This window comes from Phacochoerus africanus, chromosome 7, assembly GCF_016906955.1.
Source record: "Phacochoerus africanus isolate WHEZ1 chromosome 7, ROS_Pafr_v1, whole genome shotgun sequence".
NCBI lineage: Eukaryota > Metazoa > Chordata > Mammalia > Artiodactyla > Suidae > Phacochoerus > Phacochoerus africanus.
In genome coordinates this window covers 17850723-17874442 of record NC_062550.1, presented here as the reverse complement: position 1 = coordinate 17874442, position 23720 = coordinate 17850723, and the positions used below count along the sequence as shown (strand labels likewise).

Here is a 23720-nt window from a genome sequence, read left to right as displayed (position 1 = left end):
TGCTGGGTCCTGGCCAGATGGTAGTTTCTTGTCCTGGCATTCTCCCAGGGGCAATGGCGGGGTCCCTAGGAGCACCCGACATCTGCCTGGTGGATGAGCCTGAAGAGGTCCCTGGGATTAGTCAAGGAGAGGAACAGGAGCCAGTGGGAAACAAAGCGACCAGATTTCCAGGGCCTAAATCAGCAAAGTATTCTTTTCTAAAAAAGAAGTTCAAGTGCTCCAGAGGCACTGACCCAGGCCAACTTGCCCTCAGTTCTAGCTTCCACCCTTGCTCTAGGGGCACAGCCTATGTCCCTTGTTTTCTTCTTTGGGCTCCCTGCAGCACTTCCTGGATCCCAAGTGTGACAGACCCCTTGGCATAATAGCCAGGTTGGAAGGAGGAGCCCGTGGAAGGCTGCTGAGTTTGGCCGTGACCTTGGGAAACGAACGGGACCCTGGGCCGGTTCCTGCTCTGGTCTCTCTCCAGAAGAAGTCTACAGATCTGTCTCCTGCCAGGGACTGTCAGCTCTGCCGGGAAAAGGTCTTCTCCTTACAATGAAGCTGATCAAACACATGCAACAGGCCCGGGATGTCTCCCAGACCTCACTGTCACAAGGGCTTCGGAGAACGGGCTGCACAGCCTCAACCACACACAGATGCTGCTGAAATATTTATGAAGCTTCTGGCTCGTGAAACAGGGCGAGGCAGGTATGAAGACCTACAGCATGTCACATCACTCAGGGAGTTTCACCTTCATCACAGAAGCCTCCTGGCTCAGTGAAGGGGCTACCGTGAACCCCATCTAACTGGTTAGAAAACAGTATCTGGAGTACCCATCATGGCTCAGCGGTTAACGAACCTGATTGGCATCCATGGATCCATCGCAGGCTCGATCCCTGGCCTTGCTCAGTGCGTTAAGGATCCAGCGTTGCCATGAGCTGTGGTGTGGGTCAAAGACGCGGCTTGGATCCCGCATTGCTGTGGCTCTGGCGTAGGCCAGCGGCTAAGCTCCGATTGGACCCCTAGCCTGGGAACCTCCACGTGCTGCGGGTTCGGCCCTAAAAAGACGGAAAAAAGAAAAAAGAAAAGAAAAGAAAATAGTATCTGAGACAGGACAACTTGTGGTAGAGAGCTGGGCTCTGGGGTCTGGCTGCTGACTGCCAGCTGTGGGAGACCTTGGGCAAATCACTTAACCTTTCCAAGTCTCAGTTTCCTCATCAGTACAATGGAAATAAGAGGACCTATCTCTGCTGTCAAGGACGAAATGAAACAATCCACGTAGCACACTTAGCTCAGTGCCTAGCACTGAAGTGCTCAGTAAGTGTTAGCTATTGCTGTTATATTATTCCCCATCACATCACCCCGGTCCCCCACTGTTCCTAGGTCTTTTCCCCACTATTCACCTCATGGCCCAAGAACCATCCTTCCATGTTATTCCTGTGGGACGACTTGCCCCCTGCCAGGGAACTCCTGGAGGCTGAATGCTTATCCAAAGAAATGAATATCTAATGGTGTAATTTGAGCCTGGGGTAGTCTTAGCCAAGGGTAGAGGGCTGGGAAGGGGCCCCTATAAGCCCTACCTCTGGAGCAGTTGTTTCTTGTGCCTGTGAATACAGCTGCCCTGCCTGGATCAGCCTTCAACCTCACTCTCGGCTAAGCTATTTTGGAATTAAGCACAAACTTGGTGCCGCATATCTTCCTTCCTCCAAGCCTTTGTGTGCCATTCTCATCTGCTGAAGGGCCTCCCTTCCTATTGCTGCTAATACTCTCTCCATCTGCTACATTTTACTCTTCTTTTTACATCAACTATGACAGAAAAAATAGAGTTCCCATCATGGCTCTGCGGTAACTAACCCGATTAATATCCATGAGGACGTGGGTTGGATCCCTGGCCTTGCTCAGTGGATTAAAGATCTGGTGTTGCCATGAGCTGTGGTGTAGGTCACAGACTTGGTTTGGATCCCACGTTGCTGTGGCTGTGGCATAGGCCGGAAGCTACAGCTTCAATTTGACCCCTGGCCTGGGAACTGCCATATGCCGCAGATATGGCCCCAAAAAGACAAAAAAAAAAAAAAGAAAGAAAGAAAAGAAAAGTCTTTAAAAAAATTTGTACACTTCCAGATGCAGTTCAAAAACCACCTCCTACAATCCCTTCTGATCTCCCAACCAAGTATAATCACATCTCTTTCTGAACCTCCCACAACCATAGTGTTGATTACCATACATGTACGGCTTTGTCTGAAGGATATTGGGGGACAAACAGATGTCTCTGTTCTACCTGACATTCTAGGACTTTTTAGTTCTTTTAAGTACCTGATACAAACTGGCGCTGCTCCAGCTTCTGAATGATGATGAAGATGGTGCCCGTTGTTAGCATGTGCAGTAGACTGCAATTTTTTTTTTTTTGGCTTTTTTGCTTTTTAGGGCCATGGATGTGGCATATGGAAGTTCCCAGGCTAGGGGTTGAACTGAAGCTTCAGCTGATGGCCTACACCACACCCGTTGCAACATGGGATCCAAGTCGCATCTACAACCTACACCACAGCTCATGGCAACGCCAAAGGCTGAATCCTTCATCCACTAAACGAGGCCAGGGATCAAACCCGCATCCTCTTGGCTACTAGTCAGATTCATTTCCCCTGAGCCATAAGTGGAACTCCCTGCAAGTTCTTTAAGGGCATAGATGGGTGTGCTGCAGCTATGTCTTCCTAGCACCCAGCACGGAGCTGGCACATAGTAAGTTCTTGCTAAATGGTCCGAAATGGATGCTCGCAACAACTGCTCCCATTCTCCTGCCTACCGTGTCAGGCAGTGGGCTAAGCCTTTCCCATATGATGGCTCATCGAGTCCTCACAATCGCCCCAGGAAACAGTTATTAATACTTCCCACTTAAAAGTAAATCCCACAGGGCAGGGATTTGCTTCCTTTGTGTTCGCTGCTGTATACACATCAGATATAATAGGTCCTCAATAAACATTGGTTGAATGAGTGAATTAATTAATGGATAAGCTCGGAGAAGTTTAGTGACTTGCCTAGGATCATTCATGTTGTAAATGGCAAGGTCAGAATTTGCACCCAGATGGGTCGGATTCCAAAATCTGTATCATTATTAGTTTATGGGTGCACCCTCAGCATATGGAAGTTTCTGGGACTGTATCTGAGCAACACCAGATCCTTAACCCACTGCGCCTGGCTGAGGATTGAACCCTTGCCTCTGCAGCAACCTGAGCCACTGCAGTTGGATTCCTAAACCACAGTGCCACAGCAGGAACTCCCAAAATCTGTATTCTTCACCACTGATCTCTGGCAGGTGGAAGAGATGGGGTGAGGACTGAAAGGCTCAAAATACACTTACCCTTAAAGGAGCTTTCCTAAAAGGAACGAAATAACAGCATTTTCAGCAACATGGATGGACCTAGAAATTATTACACCAAGCGAAGTCAGTCTGACAATGAGACACCAACATCAAATGCTATCACTCGCATGTGGAATCTGAAAAAAGGACACAATGAGCTTCTTTGCAGAACAGATACTGACTCACAGACTTTGAAAAACTTATGGTTTCCAAAGGAGACAGTTTGGAGGGGGGGGAAATGCACTGGGGGTGTGGGATAGAAATCCTATAAAACTGGATTGTGATGGTCATTGTACAGCTGTAAATGTAATAAACTCATTGAGTAATAAAAAAAAATGAAGTAGCTTTCCATCTGGTGGAAAACCAGAAATGCAGAAGCATAGCACACAGAACACAACAAGTGATCGTAATAACCAGTGACCCTTCCAGGAATCAGGGACATGGACAGGGTGGGGTGGGGGGTGGGGATGGCGCCCACACCAAGCCCCAGGGGAAGGAAATGACTTCTCAAGGGCCCCAACACTGCCCAGAGCAGCAGGAATGAGGTATCACACCATAAGCAACCCCTATGCTTATGGGAAGGAGGGTGATTCAGGGCGTTGGTGCCTGTCAAGCACTTCAGGTCCCTGTGCTTCGCAGACTGTATCTGGGGGTGGGGGGGCAGGAATGGACACCCCAGCCCAGAGGGGTTGTCCAACAAGGCTATGATTGGCCAGTATAGGAGGTCAGGTTCTTTACTATAGGGCTGCTGAGGGGGGTTGGGGGAGGTAGACAGGGCCCATAAGGATAGCAGGAAGCAGGGTAGGAAGCCAGGGACCTGTTTCAAAATCTGTGGGAGGCAGCACAGCTGAGGTTCAGGTATCCCTTGGGGCAGGGGGTGGGGGGGCGCTCACAGTGGTATGCCAGAGCTGCAGCCCAGCCCAAGAAACCTGCCTCTCTGAGCCACCTGGGCTCTAGGCCCTACCCTTGGGGGGCAGGTGCTGTTGCAGGCTGGGTGTGCAGATTTTTGGGGGCAGTGAGTGAGGATCTGGGGAAAGGTGCCTGGATAGCTCTGATTCGGCCCCCCTAGGAAGCCTGAGAATATCCCAACTCCTCCCCACACCCGTCTAAGTGTCGGCATGAGATCACTCTTGGGCTGAGGGTCCCCGAGCTGGGGTCACATTCATTCTTCTTACCTTGGCTCAGCCCCCAACGTGCCATGTAACTTTGGGTTAGTCACGCACCCTCTTTGGCCGTTTGCTTCAAGGCTGTAAAATGAGAAGAGATGTCTCTGCCCACACCTCTGACCCCCTCCCCTTCCTGGCACTTGCCGAAAAAAAGAGCTGGGTGCCAACCACGGCAGAACAAGGATTGGGCTGGGCTGCCACTGCCACGGTGTGGGCCTGAAAGGAGCAGCGAGGAAATGCCTGGGACCCCACCACCGCCAGCCCCGCCCCCGGCCCCACAATCTCCCCTGGTCCGGGGCATGGTCTTCGGATCTCTCCACACCCACCTTAACCTGGTGAAGACGGTAAGGGGGATTCTGGAAGGAGGAAATAACTTTCTTCTGTGCTGCTTACAATTCCCACTCCCCCCAACTCCCTGCCACTTTCCTCCTTGGCGCACCCTCCAGGGACATCCTCAAACAAATACTCTGTGATTCAGCCACTGTCTATATGCTAATGACCTGTGGCTGCGCAGTCCCCGTCAACTATACCGCTAAAGTCCCAGAGGCGGCAGTGCTGGGCTCCAGGGCAGGAAGGGAAGCAGCGGTCCCCATAAATTCAGTGCATGGTGCCCCCTGAGCTGTCTAAGGCCCTGCCGGGACCTCCAGTCGACTGCCTGCGGGACATCTCCACCCGGGGGTCCCGGGGGCACCACAAACTCACCCTGACCTCATCTGAATATGTCAACACCTTCCTCCATCCTAAATACAGCACCATTCTCCTAGGGACTCAGCCTCCAAAGCTCCATCTCTTCTGACGCCCCTTCACCCCTTACCCTATATCTAGCCTCCTTCCCAAGCCGCCTGCCTCTCTCCATCTTTTCTGCCCCTGGATCATTGTCTCTCTTTTTGTTTTTCTTATTTTTTTTTCGGCCACACCAGTGGCATATGGCAGTTCCCAGGCCAGGGATCAAATCTGAACCAGAGCTGAAACCTACATCACAGCTTTAGCAACACTGGATCCTTAACCCACTGCACTGGGCTGGGGATCAAACCAGCTTCTCCACAGAGACAGCCGGATCACTAGTCCACTGCGCCACAGCAGGAGGAAACCCTTGTTTCATTTTTAAATGCTATATGCCTGGCTCTTCTCTAAGCACTTTACCAATCCTACCTCACAACCTTCTTTTTACAGCAGAGGAAACTGAGGCACAGAGAAGTGAAGGATCTCACCCCAGGTCTGGACTTGAATCCAGGCAACCTGCTTTCAAGTCTAGGCTCCCAACCTCCATCATGAGAACTCTCCCAAAGTCTCTGCTCATCCTGGCACCTGAGTCTCTCCCTCATTCTGTCCTTCCTACACGTTGCTCACAGACCCCTTCTCCCGCCTTCTCTTTAAGAAAATGCTTTAGGAATTCCTGTTGTAGCTCAGTGGGTTAAGGACCTGACTAGTATCCATGAGGATATGTCTTTGCTCCCAGGCCTCGATCAGTGGGTTAAGGATCCGGTGTTGCTGTGAGTTGTGGTGTAGGTTTGCATACGAGGCTCCAATCCCGTGTTGCTGTGGCTGTGGTGTTGGCCAGCAGCTGTAGCTCTGATTTGACCCCTAGCCTGGGAACCTCCATATGCTGCAGGTACAGCCCTCAAAAGAAAAGAAAAGAAAGGAAGGAAAAGGCCTTAGGGACAAAAACGACTCCAGCAGTGTGGTCTTTCTGAAGCATGCCTTTAACATGTTAACATGAAAATCTTAAAGCCGCCCCGCCTCCTCCAGCTCCACTTCCCTACCTAGTGCTAACAGAATAAAGCACCCACCCGCTCTGGGCTAGGGATTCAGGATGTGACCGTAACAAGCTCCCAGCTCCACTGGGGAGCCTCTTACTGTTCCCAGCTCCCCTGAGGCACCCCGTTCCTTTAGCCCCCTGCCAGCCCTGCTGTCCCCGCCCCTGCGCAGGGGTGAGATCCGAATGCGCCTGGGATGGATCCTTCCTCCTTAAAGAAAGGCTGCAGGTCTGACTCCTCTTGGAACCGTCAAAGCATCTACCACAGAGCCTCACACAGAGGAAGGCATGACACACTTGATAATAAATAACAGTAGAACTGAGCTGCTTTAGGAGAGTGGAAATTAATTATTTCATTAAACAACATTCGTGGAACCCCTAAGGCTAACAGCTTACTTACACAGAGAGCTTATTTTGTGCTGGAAAGGCTGTGAAACACTTTACATGCATTATCATTAAGCGTCTCTGCCATCTTCTGAGGTCAGCACTATCACTATTCCCCCATTTTACACGTGAGGAAACTGAGGCTCTGAGAGGGGCACTGCGTTGTCCAGGGTCACACAGCCTTCAGGTGGAGAAGCTGGGATCAGAACCGAGGCTGCCTGACTCTGAAGTCTGTTTTCTTGGCCACCAGACCTTACCGGCTCCAGAGGCCAGAGGAGTTCTAGACAAATATTCCAACGTCCAGGTGACGTCCAAAGACTACCTAATAGTGACATACAAGTGACGTCAAGGTCGTGGGGTCCAACATCTGAGAACCATCGGAGCAATGACAAAGTCAAGATGTCTGAGGAATCTAAGAATTGTGTATAATGTTGTACTTTACTCGTCCAAACATTTACCAAGCACCTACTTCAGCCATGCCAGGCACTATTTTAACCCCAGCATGTAGAGCAAAAATGCCTCCTTTCATAGAGTTGATATTTCGGTGGGAGAGAGACCAAAAACTAAACAAAAAAATATATATCAGAAGAGACAACTGCCAGGGAAAAAAAAATTAAGCTGGCTCAGGAAAAAGGGACAGCCCAACAAAATGGGTGGCACTACATTGGTGGCATTTGCATGTGTACAGGATCAAGAAGGACACCCCCCCATAAGGTGATGCCTGAGCAGAACAGTGCAGTAAGTGGGAGAGTGAGCCAGCCAGCGATCTGTAGATATGCCAGGCAGAGGGCAGGGGAAGGGCAAGGCCCTGAGCTAAGCTTGACCCAGTCTAGGAACAGCCAAGAGGCCTAGGGCAGAGAGAAGGGGGAGAGAAGGAGCAGGTGAGAGTCACAAACACATGCAGATGCCAAGTCCTACATAAACGCAGGCTCTGTGTGTCACTGCACGTCTGCGTTATAGTAATGGGATTCATTCATTCCACATGCCTGGCACAGTCCTCAGTCCTGCCAACACAAAAACTGCTGCAGACAGAATCTCTTAGAGTCTAACAGAGAAAAAGACAAACTCCACGGTGCCATGTGACAGCTGCTTTGTCAGGGTGCTATGACACCATGAAGAGAGCATCTAACCTGGACTAGGGGGCCTCCTGGAGAAGATGGCCCTTGACCGCCAAACAGAAGGAAGATGCCCCAGAACACAGATCCGGAGACGGAGGGGAAGGCAGAGCCTGGAATGCCGGGCAGAGCTCCAGTAGCAGTGCGGTGGGGGGGAGGGGGGGCAGCCTGAGGGAGGAAGGGATGAAGAAGAATGATGGGACAGAGAGGGGGAGGGGGCTGGGGGGAGGGGCTGGTAGGAGGGGCCGGGGGAGGGGGCTGACAGAGCCTCTGGACAGAGAGGCCCAGGTTTAAGTATGTGGGAAGTCTGTGGTTATGGAGTAGGAGGCACTGGATGAGTGGAGGTGGTTAAAAAAGACTAACAATTTACCTGCCAATCTAGGGCCCTGCTTTCTCATGGGTCATTAGGTAGGTCTAGCTGGGAGGTGACAGAGAAAGAAGGTAGGGGGCCACCGCCACCTGCACCATCCACAAGGTTCAGATCCTTCCCTTTAGGCAGCTCTTTGAGTCCTCAGCTAGGGGCAGCTCGAGACACTCTAGGAGATTCCTCAGTTAATAATAACTCCAATCCAACCCTGTGTGGTCTTCAATGCTTTTCCACCACCATAGCCCTTGTGTCTTACAGTAAGTCTAGGACGAACAGAGCTCCACTGTTATCCTCCTTTCTGTAGGAGATACCGCAGCTCAGAGAGGTCAAGGCTTAGCCAAGGTCACACAGCCAGTGGGTGACTCAACTGGACTTGAGCCCAGCTATTGAGATGGCAAATCCCACAGCAACACTGCAGCAGCTGCGGAAAACAGGGCTTGGTGATGGCCAAGTACCAAGGACAAGCCTGGGGAGGGGGTGGGACCAGGTCCAGAATGGGGAGGAGATGGAGATGGGATGGTGGAGGCTGAGAGGGGAGGCAGACAGGGAGCAGGGTGGTGGGTTGGAGGGGCTTTGAGACAGAACTAGAGGTCTCTCCAGGGAGACCCGGTAAAAGCCCAGGATTTTCAGTCCCAGCAGGGTTGAAAAAAAAGAAATAGAAGCTGCATCTTCCCACACTTGTGTCTGTGTGACAAGGTAGGGAGGGGCCTCTTGCTCCTATTTCACAGGTGAGAAAAGGAGGGAAGGAGAGGTGCCCGCCTGGCCTGCCCAAAGACCCACAGGAACTCAGGGCCCCGGGGCCCTGTTAGAAGCGGGTGGGGTAGACAAGACATCAGAGACTTTTCCCACCCCCAGCTCAGATGACGAAATTGGGATGATGAGAGGGGACGTGAAGATGGAGACAGAAATCAGGGATGCATCCAAAGACGGAGGGGGAAAAAAGAGGTACGGATGGCTCCTGGCAGCGGCAGAGATGTGGAGAGATCAGACCCTGACACCCAACTCCAGTTACAGGCAGGCGGCATCAGCTGGTCAGGTGTCACCGAGTCCAGGCGCCTCCTCCCGCCGGCGCGGACCCATCCACTTGGCCAGTTCCGCAGCGCTCCCTGGTCGCCCGGGTGAGGGTACCAGGGTGGAGGAGGCGGGAGGAGAGGGCGGTGCGCCTCCTCCTCCCCCCCCTTCTCCGCCTCCTCTTCTCCCTCCTCCTCCTACGCTTGCAAATCCGCAGAGGCCTCAGCAGCAGCTTCCTTGCCCGCTCGGGGGCCCCCTCCTCCCTCCCCATACCCCCCCCCCCAAGCCTGGATGGTATGCTCCGGTCTGCCTGGCCCGGCTGCGGTGGATGTTGCTAGAACCCACGCGGAGAAAGGAAGAGACGCAGGCAGGCTGCGGTGACCCAAGCGGCCGCCCCTGCCTCAGGGACCCCTTCCCCGAGAGACGGCACCATGACCCAGGGAAAGGTACTGGCATCTCCCCCGCCTGCACCATCCTCCCTCCTCTGGTTCCCCCGACTCCCTGTCCTCCAAAGCAAGCTCTCTGGACCACCGAAAGCATCCTCCCTTGGCTCCTGTGCCAAGGTCTTCTGTGGTCCTTGCTGAAGTCAGAGGACCAGAAGGCCCATTTCAAGGAATGGGTTGTGGCCTCTTTCTGCCCATTAGGCTCACCTCTCCTCCCATCTACCTTCCACCTTGTGCTTTGGCATCACAGGGCCCTCTCCAGATACCCAGGTCCCCTTAAAGGAGTTAGCCTAGGTGCCTGGTGTGTGTGTGTGTGTGTGTGTGTGTGTACGTACCCACGCGCGTGCCCCAGCCATGAGGGGCACTCCCAGGAGGGCACCCCCCTATCTGTCTGATCCCAACTGCAACCACACTATGCTCATCTTCCACACACTCCACAGACCACCCCCCACCCAACGCCCTGTCATTATTCCATATCTGAATACATCCCCTGTGGTTGAGGGGGTTACTATGACAACCCTGCTTCAGGATGCTCTAATTTTTGTTTTTGTTTTGGCCGGACATGGGACTGGATAAAATGTATTCTCCCTATCTCTCTTTCCCTCTCTCTCTTTTTTTCCTCCAATTTAGGTCTGAATTGCAGGGGAGGGGCTGGAGCAGAGACTTGGCTGGCCTAGTGGGGTTATGTAACATCAACAGCCTGTGGAATTATACAACCACCAGGGCCTGGGGCAGAGGGGGAGGGTCCTCTGGCCTTCTGCTTGGGGGTGCTAAGGATTGGGCAGAGAAAACAGAAAAGGGACCTCCCCTCCACTTCCCCTTCTTTTCTCTGAAAGGAACCTCGAGCCAATGGCATCTTTCCTGGGCTCCCAGACCCTCCTTTCCCTGTTTTTAAAGCTTATCAGGCCTCAAAATGATGTCATTGGGTGATACCACCTTCCGCCATCGGGCAGACTTCACTTGGGAATGTCGGATGTGTGTGTGTCTGTGGGGAGCAGTGCCCAGGAGACTCTGGGTGGGTGGGTGGGGGTGCTAGTCAGCAGGGGGGGGGGGTGCTGCAGAGGAGGACCAGCTTTGGGCAGGGCTGAAGGCAGAGGGAGTAACCCTTCTCCCAGGCACAAGCCCTGGATCTGGGCTCAGAGGACCTGGTTGTTAGGGGGCTGGAATGGATTTTCCTGGGCAGGACCCTTCTGGTCTGGGTGATGCAGGGGGTCGGGGAGTAGAAGGGAAGCAGATGAGCCAGCCTCCCCTCCCACAGGCCTGGTTTCCAGGGCCCTTGTCTGAGGATGCTGGGGTTGGGGGTGGGCGATGTTCACTGTGATGAAATTGCAGGGCTTCCCCCTCTGTGGCTTCTCTCCCTCCATTTCCCATCCCCGCTTCTGCCAGTCCCTTTGCTGACGCTGCCTCCTGTCCTGGGGTGAATATATTGCCCCTGCCTCCTCTGCTTCTCACCCCTTAGCTGGCTCCCAGGCTTTCTGGTGATGGAAAAGACCCCTCCAGTTCAGTGGTCCTCAGGGCTGGATGGAAGCAGAGACCTCGCAGTGCTTGTCAGTCTCCGGGCTGCCTCAGCTAGACACGCCCCACAGAGCTGGAACTCCACAGTCTTCCTCCATGGCCCTGCAGGTGTAACACACTCTTTTTGAAACCAGATCTAAACCCCGTTTGTTTTCTGAGGTTCAGTCCCATTGGTGCTGTTTCGGTTTTCATCCTCTTCTCTGGCGGCCTCCTCAGGCCATCCCAGCCCTATCCTCTCACCAAAGCTAAATTCACACATTGTGGGGCCGGGGGCATATCTGAGTGTAAAGAGACTTGCATTTTCAACCTGCTGTGGGCCTCAGTTTCCACGTCCATAAGATGGAGGAAGGGTCTGAACTAGGAATTTTCCCATCCATCAGTGACAGTCTGTGATTCTGGTCTGATTTAGGGGACGGGCTGAGGTTCCAACAGGATGGGGCCGAAAGGAGACCCATAGCCGCTCCCCCACCCAGTAGCCCCCATTCCTCTGCCTCTTTGTTCCCTTTCCACCCCCTTTCTGTTTCCCTGCTTGGTCATCTCCAGCCCAGCAGAAGGAGGCTGGTCCCAGTGGACCGTGCCTGGGGCTCTGCAGCCCAGGGGACCATGTGTGGGTCTGAGTCATTCTTCCCTCATTTAGAAACAGGGGTCCAGGAGTTCCCACTTGACCCCTCAGCTCAGAAGGTTAAGGACCCAATGTTGTCTCTGTGAAGATGCAGGCTTGATCTCTGGCCTCGCGTAGTGGATTAAGGATCCGGCGTTGCCAAAGACTGCAGCATAGGTCACGGATATAGCTCCGATCCAGTCTTGCCGTGGCTGTGGCATAAGCTGCAGCTGCAGCTCCAGTTCAGCCCCTGGCCTGGGAACTTCCATGTGCCACAGGTGTGGCTGTAAAAAAGAAAAAAGAAAGAAAAACAAGGGTCAGAACACCACGAGTAGCAGAGATTAACTGAGACTACCTTTCATTCAATAATATTTGCAGGGCCCCTCTGTGCCAGGCTCTTCCCTGGACCCCAGGGAAACAGTGGAACCATATCAAGCCAGCCTCTGCCTTGGGGACAGTGACTGCCAATGGTGGGCTCACCTAAGAAATTTCTCCTTCCTCAGTTCTTATCCCAGCTCCAGTGTGCACCCTTGGCCAGCCCTGACCCTCCTACAGCTCAGTTTTCCCATCTGTAAAATAGGGAGATTCTTTTTTTTTTTTTTCCTTTTAGGGCCACACCCGCAGCACATGGAGGTTCCCAGGCTAGGGGTCCAATCAGAGCTACAGCCGCCAACCTACGCCAGAGCCACAGCAATGCAGGATCCAAGCCACATCTGTGAACTACCACAGCTCACGGCAATGCCAGATCCTTAACCCACTGAGCGAGGCCAGGGATCAAACCTGCAACCTCATGGTTCCTAGTCGGATTCGTTTCCGCTGTGCCACAACAGGGCCTCGGAGATTCTCTTTTTTTCCAGATTGATTGGGGTGTAACTGACAGTGCAAAAGCGTATGCCGTTTTCTATATTTTGACATACATATACTTTGTGAAATGATCACCGTAATGAAGCTAGTTAACTCATCACTTCACAGAGGTACTTTTTTTTTTCTTTTTTTGGTTTGGTTTTGTGGCAAGAACACTTACGATCCACTCTCTCAGCAAATTTCAAGTACACAATGCAGTATTGTTAACTATAGTCACCACGGGGGCATATTAGATCTCCAGAACTTTTTCATTGTGTAGAACTGAAACTTTGTACCCGCTTCCTTGACTAGTAAGTATCTCTCCATTTCTCCCCACCTCCCCCCCGCGCCCCCACCTCTGGCAGTCACCATTCTACTCTATGCTTCTATGAATTTGACTATTTTAGATTCTCCATATAAGCAAGATCCGGCAGTTTTTAATCTTTCTCTGTCTGCCTTATTTCACTCAGCATAATGTCCTCTGGGTTCACCCATGTTGTTGCAAATGACAGGGTTTCCTTCTTTTTTAAGGCTGAGTAGTACTCCATTGTATATATACCCCACATAAAATAGGGAGATTCGTGTGTGCCCCTTGCCACCCTTCCTAGTGCAGGTGAAAAAGTACCCATGGAAGCTCCAGAAATTGAGGGGCTAGTGAGGAGGACTTGGAAGACACCCTTTCCCTGGTGACAGTCTTTCTCTGCCTCTATTCTGCAGCTCTCTGTGGCTAACAAGGCCCCCGGGACAGAGGGGCAGCAGCAGGCGAATGGTGAGAAGAAGGAGGCTCCAGCAGTGCCCTCAGCCCCGCCCTCCTATGAGGAGGCCACTTCCGGGGAGGGCCTGAAGGCAGGAGCCTTTCCTCCAGCCCCGCCGGCTGTGCCTCTCCACCCCAGCTGGGCCTACGTGGACCCTAGTAAGTCTCTCTGCTCCTGGGGGCTGGCGCATTGAGGGTATGGTGGGCCCAGATGGAAAACCTGGATAGGAGGAAGTTGCGCAGAAACCGGTGCACTGTGTGGTCATTGTACAAGACCTGATGTCAAGGGTTTAGGATCTGGAGGTCTATTCCGAGGGTAGGTCAAGAAGAACTCTGTGGAAAAGGAAAGATATGGTGTCTGCAGTCATGGTTCTTTTAGATGAGGAAGAGGGGCTTTTTTCCCAAGTCACCAAGCCAGGGCAAAAAGAGGGGACAGATGGGGGAGAAAAGCCAGGGGCTAATCTAGGGAAAAGGGATGCAGAGAAGGGGTGGGAGAGGTCAGACAGTATGAGCCTGCAGCTGACCTTGGCCTTGGCTGGAGTTGGCTTCCTGAGAGTGAGGGCTCAGGGTGCTTACATGTGGGCTGATCTGAATCCTTAGGAGGGACATGTCCCCATGGAGGCCCAGGGTTGCTGGGGACTGGGGGCCAGAGGATCCACTTCACTGTCCTTCCTCAGGCCTTAACTGAGGGCAGGAGAGCATGTGGAAGGCATAAGGATAGGAGCCTCAGTGTCCCTCTTGGCTCGGCCCAGCTCATAGGCAGACCCACCCAGGCTGATGCCAGCTCCTTGCAGACTAAGGATCGCTCCTGGTGGGGGGGGACTCTGTTAGGTGGAGCAGCCTGTGGGGACTTCACCTCCAGGCTGGGGACATACAGCTCCCCACAAGCTCTAAGGACATCTTCCTTGGTCCCTTCAGCTTCCCCCAGCAGCCCCTCGACCCCCTCCCCCACCTTCTCATCCCCCCACCCCCACCCGAAGCAGAATTCTAGAAGGTTTCCCAGGGACAATGCCTTAGACAGAGTCTCAACTCACGACCGGCAGCTACCATGGTCCACACCTCCCACCACAAAGCCCCTCGGCCCCGACCCAAGCAGACCCACTCTACCGTGACCTACTGGAGTGCCTTTGAAGGTCTGGTGTTCATGGGAGCCCTCCCCGCCGCCCTTGACAGCCACAGGACTGCTTTTTCTCCCCTTTCCCCCTCCTCTGTGGCCTGGCCCTTTGGGCTTTGGTGGAGGATGTAGACAGAACACGCAGGAGTGAAGGATGTGAAGTTCAGGGTCTCCAAGCCCCAGGCTGGCAGTGGGTCCACCTCCTTCCCCCTTCCTCATTATCCTGTATCCTGAACCAACCTGGCAGTCAGGGAAGACTTCCTGGAGGAAGGGGTATCCACATGGAGTCCTGAAGGATAGCATGTGTTATCTCGGTGAAGAGGTGGGGAAATGAGGGTCCAAGGCTGAAAGAAAGAATGTGTAGAGGCCCAGAGGCGGGGGAACACATTGCTGAAAAAAATATAGTCAGGATGGAAAAAAAGTGGAAGGGAGTAGTGGGCGGTGGGGCGGGAGGGCTCATAGAAGGCTGAGGAGGCCCAGTTAAGGAACTCGAACTTGAGTGAAGGCAGTGGGGGGGCCATTAATGAGCCTGAAGCAGGGCAGTGCCGAGGTCAGCTTCAGAAGACCACGACGGAGGCTGTTGCTGTGGAGGGGAAGGTGACGGACACTGGCAGGGACCGTGGGGGAGAAGAGACTAGACACATTTGAGGCCTTAGGAATGGCCCAGACGAGCGATGGAAGAGAGAAACTTTTATTTCGTTTCATCCTCATGAGGTGGTTCATATCGTAGAAAAGACTCAGAGAAGGCTGGCGACCTGCTTAAGGTCACACAGCTCGTCAGCCTTGAGGAGGAAAAGTGCATGTTAGCCTGTGGAGCGCATGCTCTCTGAAAGCCTGAGTTCTGGGATCAGGACCCAAAACTTCCTCCCCACCCACACCCCACTTCTTGCCCTTGTCCTGACTTTATTTCCCCACCAGTCTCCCCCACCCCCATCCCTGGTCCCCGACTGGAGTACCAGCAGGTCCACCCATCCAGCGGGTCCCCAGTTCCCACCCCAAGAGCCTCAGAGCAAGCCAGGGTAGAACCTTTGATCCCGGGATGTGCAAAGTGGCCTTGGGAGAGTGGCTGTCCCTCTCTGATTCTTAGCCACAAGGGAGGAGGCAGGGGGGAACCCAAGAGGAAAAGGTCCCATTTGGGTGGCAGAGCTCCGCCCCTGGAAGCCCTCGCCAGGGTGGGGGTGGAGAAAGGGGGATGGCAGTTCATTCTCAGGACTCAGAAGAGGAAAGATGAGAGGCAGCCTGGGAGAGATGTGGGATCTCTGGCGGATGGGTGGGTGGGAGGGTGGGGGTTGAGAATGGGGCTGGAGAGAAAGGCTTCGCCTGGACCAGAAAGCCAGTCTGACAAAAGGCAGCTCTGAGCAGGTGGCCTTTGGGGGCGGTGTTTGTGTGTAGAGGCTCTCATGGGTTCCCCCCCTGCCCACCCAGGCAGCGGCTCCAGCTATGAGAGCGGTTTCCCTGCTGGAGACCATGAGCTCTTCACCACCTTCAGCTGGGACGACCAGAAAGTTCGCCGAGTCTTCATCAGAAAGGTAAGTGCCTCCCCCAGCTCTCCAGGACTGGGAGGCTGGGCGGGGAGAGCCCCTTGAGAAGCCCCTGGCCCAGCCCTCTGCCCAGAGACCATCCCTCTCCCTGTCTCTTGTGATCCCAGCGGATGGCACCTACCAGGAAGTGCTTCCTTAGGTTTGACCCCACTGCCCGCTGCTGTGCCTGAATACGTGGTCTCCTCTCTCCAGATCCCATGGGCGTGGGTTCTGGAGCGTCTTTGCTCCCCTTTCACCTTGTCCTGGATTCATTCCAGTGACCCCCTAAGAAGAAGGGTGGAGGGCACAGGATGCAGGTCTGGAGGGGAGATGGAGTCTCTGGGGAAGCTGGGGGTCTCCCTGAACTTTGCTGGGGGCCTAAGCCTCCCTGGCCTCCAACAAGGCCCCCCAGGCTGAGCGGAACCCCCTCCCACCCCCCCAGGTTTATACCATTCTGTTGATCCAGCTGCTGGTGACCTTGGGTGTTGTGGCTCTCTTCACCTTCTGGTGAGTCAACCATGTGGACCAGCACGTCCCAGGGTGGTGGGGCCGGGCCTCGGGTGGTAGGGGTCCAGAATCACTCTGTTCTTGGAATGTTTGCCTGAAGATGTTTGTGCAGGACAGCGGCCCCCGCCGCACTGGGAGGAACCTTAGTGCACACGGAAGGATCCTCTATCAGGCAGCGGCAGCCCCCATGCTTTCTGGGCCGGCAGGTGTCTGTGAGGCGGCCATTCTTCTCAGATACACCAGCCCCACACCCAGGCACATCTATGTCTCAACCTGAGACTGGGGCCAGGGGTCCCTCAGCTGCCAGGGGTGTGGTCCCTCCTTTCTTCTTCTCAAGTTCTGTGAACTGGGAAGGGGGAGGCAGGTGCAGAAGTTGAACCAAGAGGTTGACAGAGGGAGTTCCTGTTGTGGCTCAGGGGTAATGAACCCAACTAGTATCCATGGGGATGCAGGTTTGATCCCTGGCCTCGTTCAGTGGGTTAAGGATCTGGCGTTGCCACGAGCTGTGGTGTAGGTTGAAGATGCAGCTCATATCCCACATTGCTGTGGCTGTGGCTGTGGCATAGGCCAGTGGCTGCAGCTCCAATTCAGCCCCTAGCCTGGGAACGTCCATATGCTGCAGCTTTGGTCCTAAACAGCAAAAAAAAAAAAAGACAGAGACAGGGTGAATTCTGATTCTGTCTCCCTCCCTTCTCTGCAGTGATCCCGTAAAGGACTATGTCCAGGCCAACCCAGGCTGGTACTGGGCATCCTAGTGAGTATACCCCAAGCCCCTTCCCGGAGCACCCTTGGTGGCACAAGGGGGAAATCTCTGCTGGCAGAATCCCAGCCCGTGGCCCCTTCCCACCCCGTAGGAACTATCCTCACAAGAGCATGGCCAAAAGGGCCCTTCTGGGTGTTTTGATCTGACGGGGAGGGGAGGAGATGGGCGTTGGTTCCGGCACCTGCACAAGGAGGGAAGGGTGGGGCTGGGGTCACAGCTAGAGAGACCTAGACCTTGGCCCCGAGGAGAAGGGGCCCTGGAACACTTTGGCCCACACTAATGATACTGTTGCTACTCTTATTAGCATAGTTGTTATTAATGCTTACGAATTATTAATCATAATAGCTACCACTTATGAAGTGCCTAATAAGGGCTGGGCATTGTTCTGTGTGCTCCATGTACAGTGTTGCACTCACTCCTCCAATCTACTGGGTATGATTACCTCAGAAAACTAAGGCTCAGAGAGGTTGAGTAATTTGCCCAAGGTCACACAGGGAGGCAGTGGTGGAGCTGAGATTCAAACCCAAGATTCAAGTTGAGGCTCGCACTCTTAATCCCTCTGCTGGGCAGATTCCTTTCCTCCCCAGCACCCAGCTCTTGCTTGTCCTATACTCTTGAAGGAATGTGTTAGCTTGAGAGAAGCTTATTCTGACTCTCCTATGTGGGCAGTTAAGGAGTCACTCTGGATAACTCTAGGCCAGACCACCCCTAAGCTCAGAGCAGAACTACCGTCACCTGGAGTTCCCATTGTGGCGCAGTGGAAACGAATCTGACTAGGAACCATGAGGTTGCGGGTTCGATCCCTGGCCTTGCTCAGTGGGATAAGGATCTGGTGTTGCCGTGAGCTGTGGCGTAGTCTGAAGCTGTAGCTCCGATTAGACCATATGCCATGGGTGCGGCCCAAAAAGACAAAAAAAAAAAAAAAAAAAAAAGAGCTACTGTCACCAAAGTCTCCCTCAGCACCCACAGCGAGCCCAGCTGGGAACTGGGGCTGCCCAGGAGGCCTCTGCGACGGAAGGTGGCGGGCAGCACAAGGCAGCCTATGAAAGAGCAGTGTTCAGAGGAGGGGAGCCCCCAGGCCACATCAAGGGGTGTACCTCAAAGGATGGGCCCAAGTTCCCATTGTGGCTCAGCAGTAACAAACCTGACTAGTATTCATGAGGATGTGGGTTCGATCCCTGGCCTCACTCAGTGGGTTAAGGATCTGGCTTTGCCATGAGCTGCAGTGTACATCGCAGATGCGGCTTGGATCTGGTGGCTGTGGCTGTGGTGTAGGCGGGCAGCTACAGCTCCTATTTGACCCTTAGGCTGGGAAGTTCCATGTGCTGCTGGTGGGGCCCTAAAAAGAAAAAAAAAAAAAAAAGAATGGGCCAAGAGGACTGGGGACTGGCGTGGCCTAAGCAAGAGAGGAAATTAGGGACGGGCTGGCAGGGCGCTGGAAGGCCCCACAGAGGGCATCCAGAGAGCAGTGGGGCCTTCTGGGATGGAGGCACTAATGGCACTAATGGCCACCCAGCCCATGCCCAGGTGGGCACCATGGCTGTCCCAGTCCGTTCCTGGGTGGGGAATCCCAGAGTGGGGCTCGAGTTAACACAAGCCAGCCAGAGGCGGACCAGAAGGAGGCGTCTGGACCTCTGGGGCCCCTCAGAGGAGTGGAGGAGTCGGGGGGTGGCTCAGGCAAGTTGGGGTCCCAGGGGAGAAGACATTCACACCCAGAGCCTTTCTTAAGGCACAGGACCAAGGGCCTGTCTGCAGACCGGACAGGGAGGCTGGCGTCTTGGGGATCTAGGGACATTGTAGGCAAAGCTAATGAGGCCCCAGGGACAGCCTCCCGAGCCAGCCCACACAGCAGGTTGGCATGGCTCCCGGCACGTCAGCACCACCTGGCAGCCTCTGCGCCTTGAGACTTTGGGAATGGAGTCTCCAGGCTCCTGTGGGAGGGTCTTTGGGACCCTGTGCCCTAAGCAGATGGTGGCAGGGGGACAGAGCAGGAATAAGCAGGCTCAGGAGGTGGAGGCAGAGTCCACCCCCACTGAGGGTGGACGTGATACTCTGACCTCCGAATGTGAGATTCAGCATCCTCCCTCCTCCCCATCTCCTGGCAGAGGACAGGGATGCTGTCCACAGCTCAGGCTGGGTGGGAGTGGAGAGAAGTCGGAAGTAGGCGGGGACGCTTTTCATGGGGTGTCACAAAGACTTAAAAGTTGCTTGGGAATTCAGTTCACCACCAGGATGCTGCCCTGTCCTCCAGAAAGCCAGCCTGTTGCTTTGGCCCTCTCTCTCCCCTCCCCCCATCCATCCCACTCCCTGAATCTGCCCTGGGTCCGAGCCCTAGTGGATCTCATCTCCTCTGAATACGAAGCCCTTAACAGCAAGAAGAACAAAGCAGATCTTTTTCTACGCGTGAGGCACTGTGCTGTGTGATTTGCAGGTGTTTTTCATCTGCTCCTTAACAACCCTCTGTGCAGATACTATTACTATCCCCATTTTATAGATGAGGCAATTGAGGCCGAGAGAGGAGGTGTTGCTTTCTAAGCAGTGGAGCTGGGACTGAAGCCTGTCTTTCCGACGGCAGAGCTTGCGTTCTTCCCCTCTAAGCTCTGCGCACCCTCCCACCCCCCCCATAGCGGGGGACCGGTCCCAGAGCAGGATAAGTTGGGGGGAGGTGATGCTGGCCTCCTGAGCCTCACGCCTCTGATGCTCTGTAAACAGACCATGGCTCCAGCCCAGGCCCTAGGGCCCAGGCTCTGACAAGCAAGTCCATCTTTCTCTCTTTTCCTCTGACTCATTCTCTGCTCCCTGGGATGGCAGCCTTCCAGTACCCCCCCCCAGCCCCCACTTTCTCCAGGCCCAGTCATCTCCCTCAGTGGGCTCTTGCCCTATTGTCTGATTGCTCCCTCTGAGCCTTGGCAACAGGAACTTCGGGCCTCCCTGCGGTGGGGAGGAGTGAGGGCTGTGGGGTGGCGTCGGGGGAGACCTGGCAGAGGAGGAAAAGTATGAGACCAGAGCTGGGGGAGGTGGGTCCGAGCCTCCTCAGGAAGCTGTCAGTCAGCGGGTTCTAATTATCATAATAACTCCCATCCTCAAGCCCCAACACCTGAGCCAGGCCCTGGGCTCAAGGCTCACAGTGCATTCTCTCATTCAGTCCTCTGTGCAGCCCAGTGAGTTGGTACCAGTGTTCCCGCTTTGCAAAGCAGGAGCCTGGGGCTCTGTGATCAAGGGCACACGACAGTGGTGGCAGAGCTGGGATGTGAGTGGCAGGGTCAGGCTCCCAAGCTGCATCCACTGCTCCACGTACTCCATCCCTCTGCCCTTCCTCCTGACCACTCGTCTTGAGGGTTGAGGAGCTGTGGACCAGAGAGAAACAAAAGGCTGGGCCCTGCCCTCAGGAAGCTTCAGGTCTGGCCAGGGAGACAGGCCCCACACCCAGGATATGAATAGACAAGGGTATGATTATTATCATTATTGTTGAAGTGACTGACCAGTGACTCAAAGGAGACCAAAAGAGAGCAAATGCTGGGGTGTTTCTTAACAAGTGGGGCAGGACGACTCCACTGCCCCTCACAGGGCAGGATGTCTTGCAGTCCTGGCCCTGGCACTGAGAACCCCTCCATCACTGCGACAACAGTGACACATCATTTGAGAACCAGTGAAGAGTGAGAAAGGGTGAGGATGAGTGGCTCTGTTCGCCAAATCCAATAGGCTTGACCCAACCCCTACATTCCCTGTGTTTTCATATCTCACCGTTGATATTTGAAGATCACGTAGCCTAAGCCAGGCCCAGGGTTAGAGGACAGGTTGCTCCAGATGCTACACCTGGATGGGGGTCAGATGAGCAGACCTGAGAGATGTGGGGCGCAGGCTTCGGTGGAGGACTGCCCCTGGTGCACAGAGGAAGCCCGTTCACCTCGGCCCCAGGCATCCTTGCCAGCTGGTCCTTCCCAGCAGGGGCAGAGCATGGAGGGGCACTGTGAGGAGGCAGAGGGCGATGAGAAGGTAGAATGGAGGGGCGGAGTGCATGAGGGATGGGCTGGAGAGGTCGGCGGGGGTGGATCTTGCAGGGCATTGCCAAGTCTTCGGAATTTTAAACAGAAGGGTCACATGATCAGACCTGCCTGTACCTTGGAGAGTGGAAGGCAGGGCTGGAGACAGGAAGACTGGAGAGAAAGAAGTGGCCTGACCTAAGAGGGTGGTAGTGGGAATGGAGAGAAGGGGACAGATTCAAGAGCTGACTGGGTAGCAACAGGTCCAGGTGGTTAGTTGGGCATGACATGGTGGGAGGCAAGGCTGACCGAGGTCATTGTTTGGGTGACTTGGAGGCTGCATGACATCCTCTGCAATGGGGGATGAAGGAACTGCGACGAGGGCAAGTTCAGCTCTAACCTGCTTGCAGCCTTTGGCACCTTTCTGAACAGCCATGTCTGCCCAGTAGGCAGTTGGTTACTCAGGTCTGAGGTGGAGAAGGATATTCTGGATCAGAGGAGTTCTTGTCATGGCTCAGTGGTTAATGAATCTGACTAGCATCCATGAGGACGTAGGTTCAATCCCTGGCCTCGCTCAGTGGGTTAAGGATCTGGCGTTGCCGTGAGCCGTGGTGTAGGTCGCAGACCTGGCTCAGATCTGGTGTTAGTGTGGCTGTGGCAGAGGCTGGCAGCTGCAGCTCCAATTCAACCCCTAGCTTGGGAACCTCCATGTGCCCCATGTGCAGCCCTAAAAAAGAAAAGAAGAAAAGAAATGGCCAAGGAGGTTTGTGAGGGAGAAGAGGTAGCAGCAGGATGGTGTCAGTAACAGAGATGGCAGGGCAGTGGAGGGTGGGGGGCCAGAGGCTGGGGGGATTAGCCTGGAATGGGTAGAAGGACAGGGAGGGCACATAGATGCATGATGTGACATTTGCAGGTGGCAGGCAGGGAGCCAGGGGAGCCCTACCTCCTCTCAGATCTTTCTGGGATGCATCAGGCCAGACCAGGCAGGAGACCAAGGCAGCCTGGGACGTTTGCAGATGGAGGAGGTCGGTCAGCACTGCTGTTGTGGGGGGTGGGAGAGAGAACGGAGGAGGGGGATGGGAGAGGAGGACAGGCGCCATGTTGAGAGCACACTGGGAGCTGGTGTTGGCACCAGTCTAGTAGGCATGAGCATGCCCTGCTCTTGGGTCCTCAGCCCTCATCTCCCACCTCCTGGCCTGGCCTCCACCTCCACTGCTCCCCAGAAAATCCTCAATTCCTCAACCTCTATCTCTGGGTGACACCCAAGCTTCCTGCCAGTCTCCGGATGGACACAGTCACTTGACCCAGAAATTCATGCCACAGGTACTTCTTGCTGTGCCACACGCTGGCAGGACAGACAAGATCATTACAGGTGGCGACAGGGCCAGGGAAGGCCTAAAGGAGTCACTGTGGGGTAGTGGTTATAAGCTAGGACTCTGGAGCCAGAGTGCCTGGGTTCTAATCCTGCCTCTGCCATGGGGTAGCTGCACAACCTTGGACAAGTCACCTGGCCTCCCTGTACCTTAGTTATAAAGCGAAGAACATGCTTCATAGAGAAGATACAAGGGTCATTTTAGTTAATGTTCATGAAGCACGCGGCACCCTGCCTGGCACACAGAGAACACTGTGTGTCAGCTTTTTTTTTTTTTTTTTTAAGTAATATTGTCTGGGGGGAACCACTTTGGATAAGGTGCTTAGCTAGCCCTTGGCATCCAAGATTCAGTGTTTCTAGAAGTAGCCTCATCTTATTCCCCTTCCTCTCTTTTGGAAGTGGACCACCGCCCTACCCACTGCAAGGTTCTAGGATGATCGTGGGCTTCACCAACCCCCATCCCTGTCCCTCAGACCCTGCTCGGTGCCCTGTGGGCAGGGGTGGCAGAGGGTGGAATGAGCAGGGGTCTGGGTGGAGGGGCCTCAGCGAGAACTAGCTGACTCACCCATCCATCCGTCTCTCATCAGCGCTGTATTCTTTGCGACCTACCTGACCCTGGCCTGCTGCTCTGGACCCAGGTATGATGATGGCCTGAGGGGCAGCTTGTGGGAACATGAGCAGGATCTTGGAAGTTCTGGGCCCAGTCCTGCCTGCCTCCAGTGCTATGCACCCCTAAGAGGGCCCCATCCTTCTCTGGGCTCCATCAAGCAGGCCTGTCCCTCCCTCCTACTTGGCACCTGGGTGGGGGGAGAGTGCATGGACAGATGGGGGCACATGGGGATGTGGCTGAAGGAAGAGGTTCCAAGGAATGGGGGTGAATAGGCGAGAGAGAGCCCTCTGTGCAGTGGTGACCCAGCCTGTGCTGCTGGCACCCTCTCCACTCACCTCTGAACTCGGTGGCTTACCTTTCAGGAGGCATTTCCCCTGGAATCTGATTCTGCTGACCATCTTTGTAAGTTGTGTGGGGGGTGTCTGGGGACAGATGCTGAGTGGGGATGGAGGGCGGAGAGATGGAAAGTGGGCTTCGAGGGCTAGGAGTTGGGGACAGCTAAAGTGAGATCCCTGGGGGAAGCAGGGGTGTTTTCACCCCACTGTTTCCACAGAGACATCCC

General features: G+C 54.4%; 1 protein-coding gene and 2 long non-coding RNA genes across 3 annotated transcripts in view; 1 reads left to right on the top strand and 2 right to left on the bottom strand.

The window, feature by feature from the left end:
- Positions 1-9396: 9396 nt before the first annotated feature.
- The window catches only part of FAIM2 (Fas apoptotic inhibitory molecule 2), a 33083-nt gene continuing 18759 nt past the window's right edge, over positions 9397-23720 (top strand). The window contains exons 1-7 of the mRNA XM_047786571.1: positions 9397-9579; positions 13253-13448; positions 15829-15932; positions 16366-16430; positions 17131-17184; positions 23136-23186; positions 23521-23560. Of these exons, the coding sequence (XP_047642527.1) occupies positions 9565-9579; positions 13253-13448; positions 15829-15932; positions 16366-16430; positions 17131-17184; positions 23136-23186; positions 23521-23560 (525 nt within the window). The 5' untranslated portion in view covers positions 9397-9564. The remainder of the gene's footprint in view (positions 9580-13252; positions 13449-15828; positions 15933-16365; positions 16431-17130; positions 17185-23135; positions 23187-23520; positions 23561-23720) is intronic.
- On the bottom strand, positions 15079-16322 carry LOC125130792 (uncharacterized). Its single transcript, XR_007135804.1, has 2 exons — positions 16066-16322; positions 15079-15185 (listed from the first exon to the last, which is right to left on the bottom strand). It is a non-coding gene; the product is annotated as an uncharacterized LOC125130792 (long non-coding RNA).
- Positions 16378-22793, bottom strand: LOC125130791 (uncharacterized). Its single transcript, XR_007135803.1, has 3 exons — positions 22120-22793; positions 20938-21009; positions 16378-16776 (listed from the first exon to the last, which is right to left on the bottom strand). It is a non-coding gene; the product is annotated as an uncharacterized LOC125130791 (long non-coding RNA).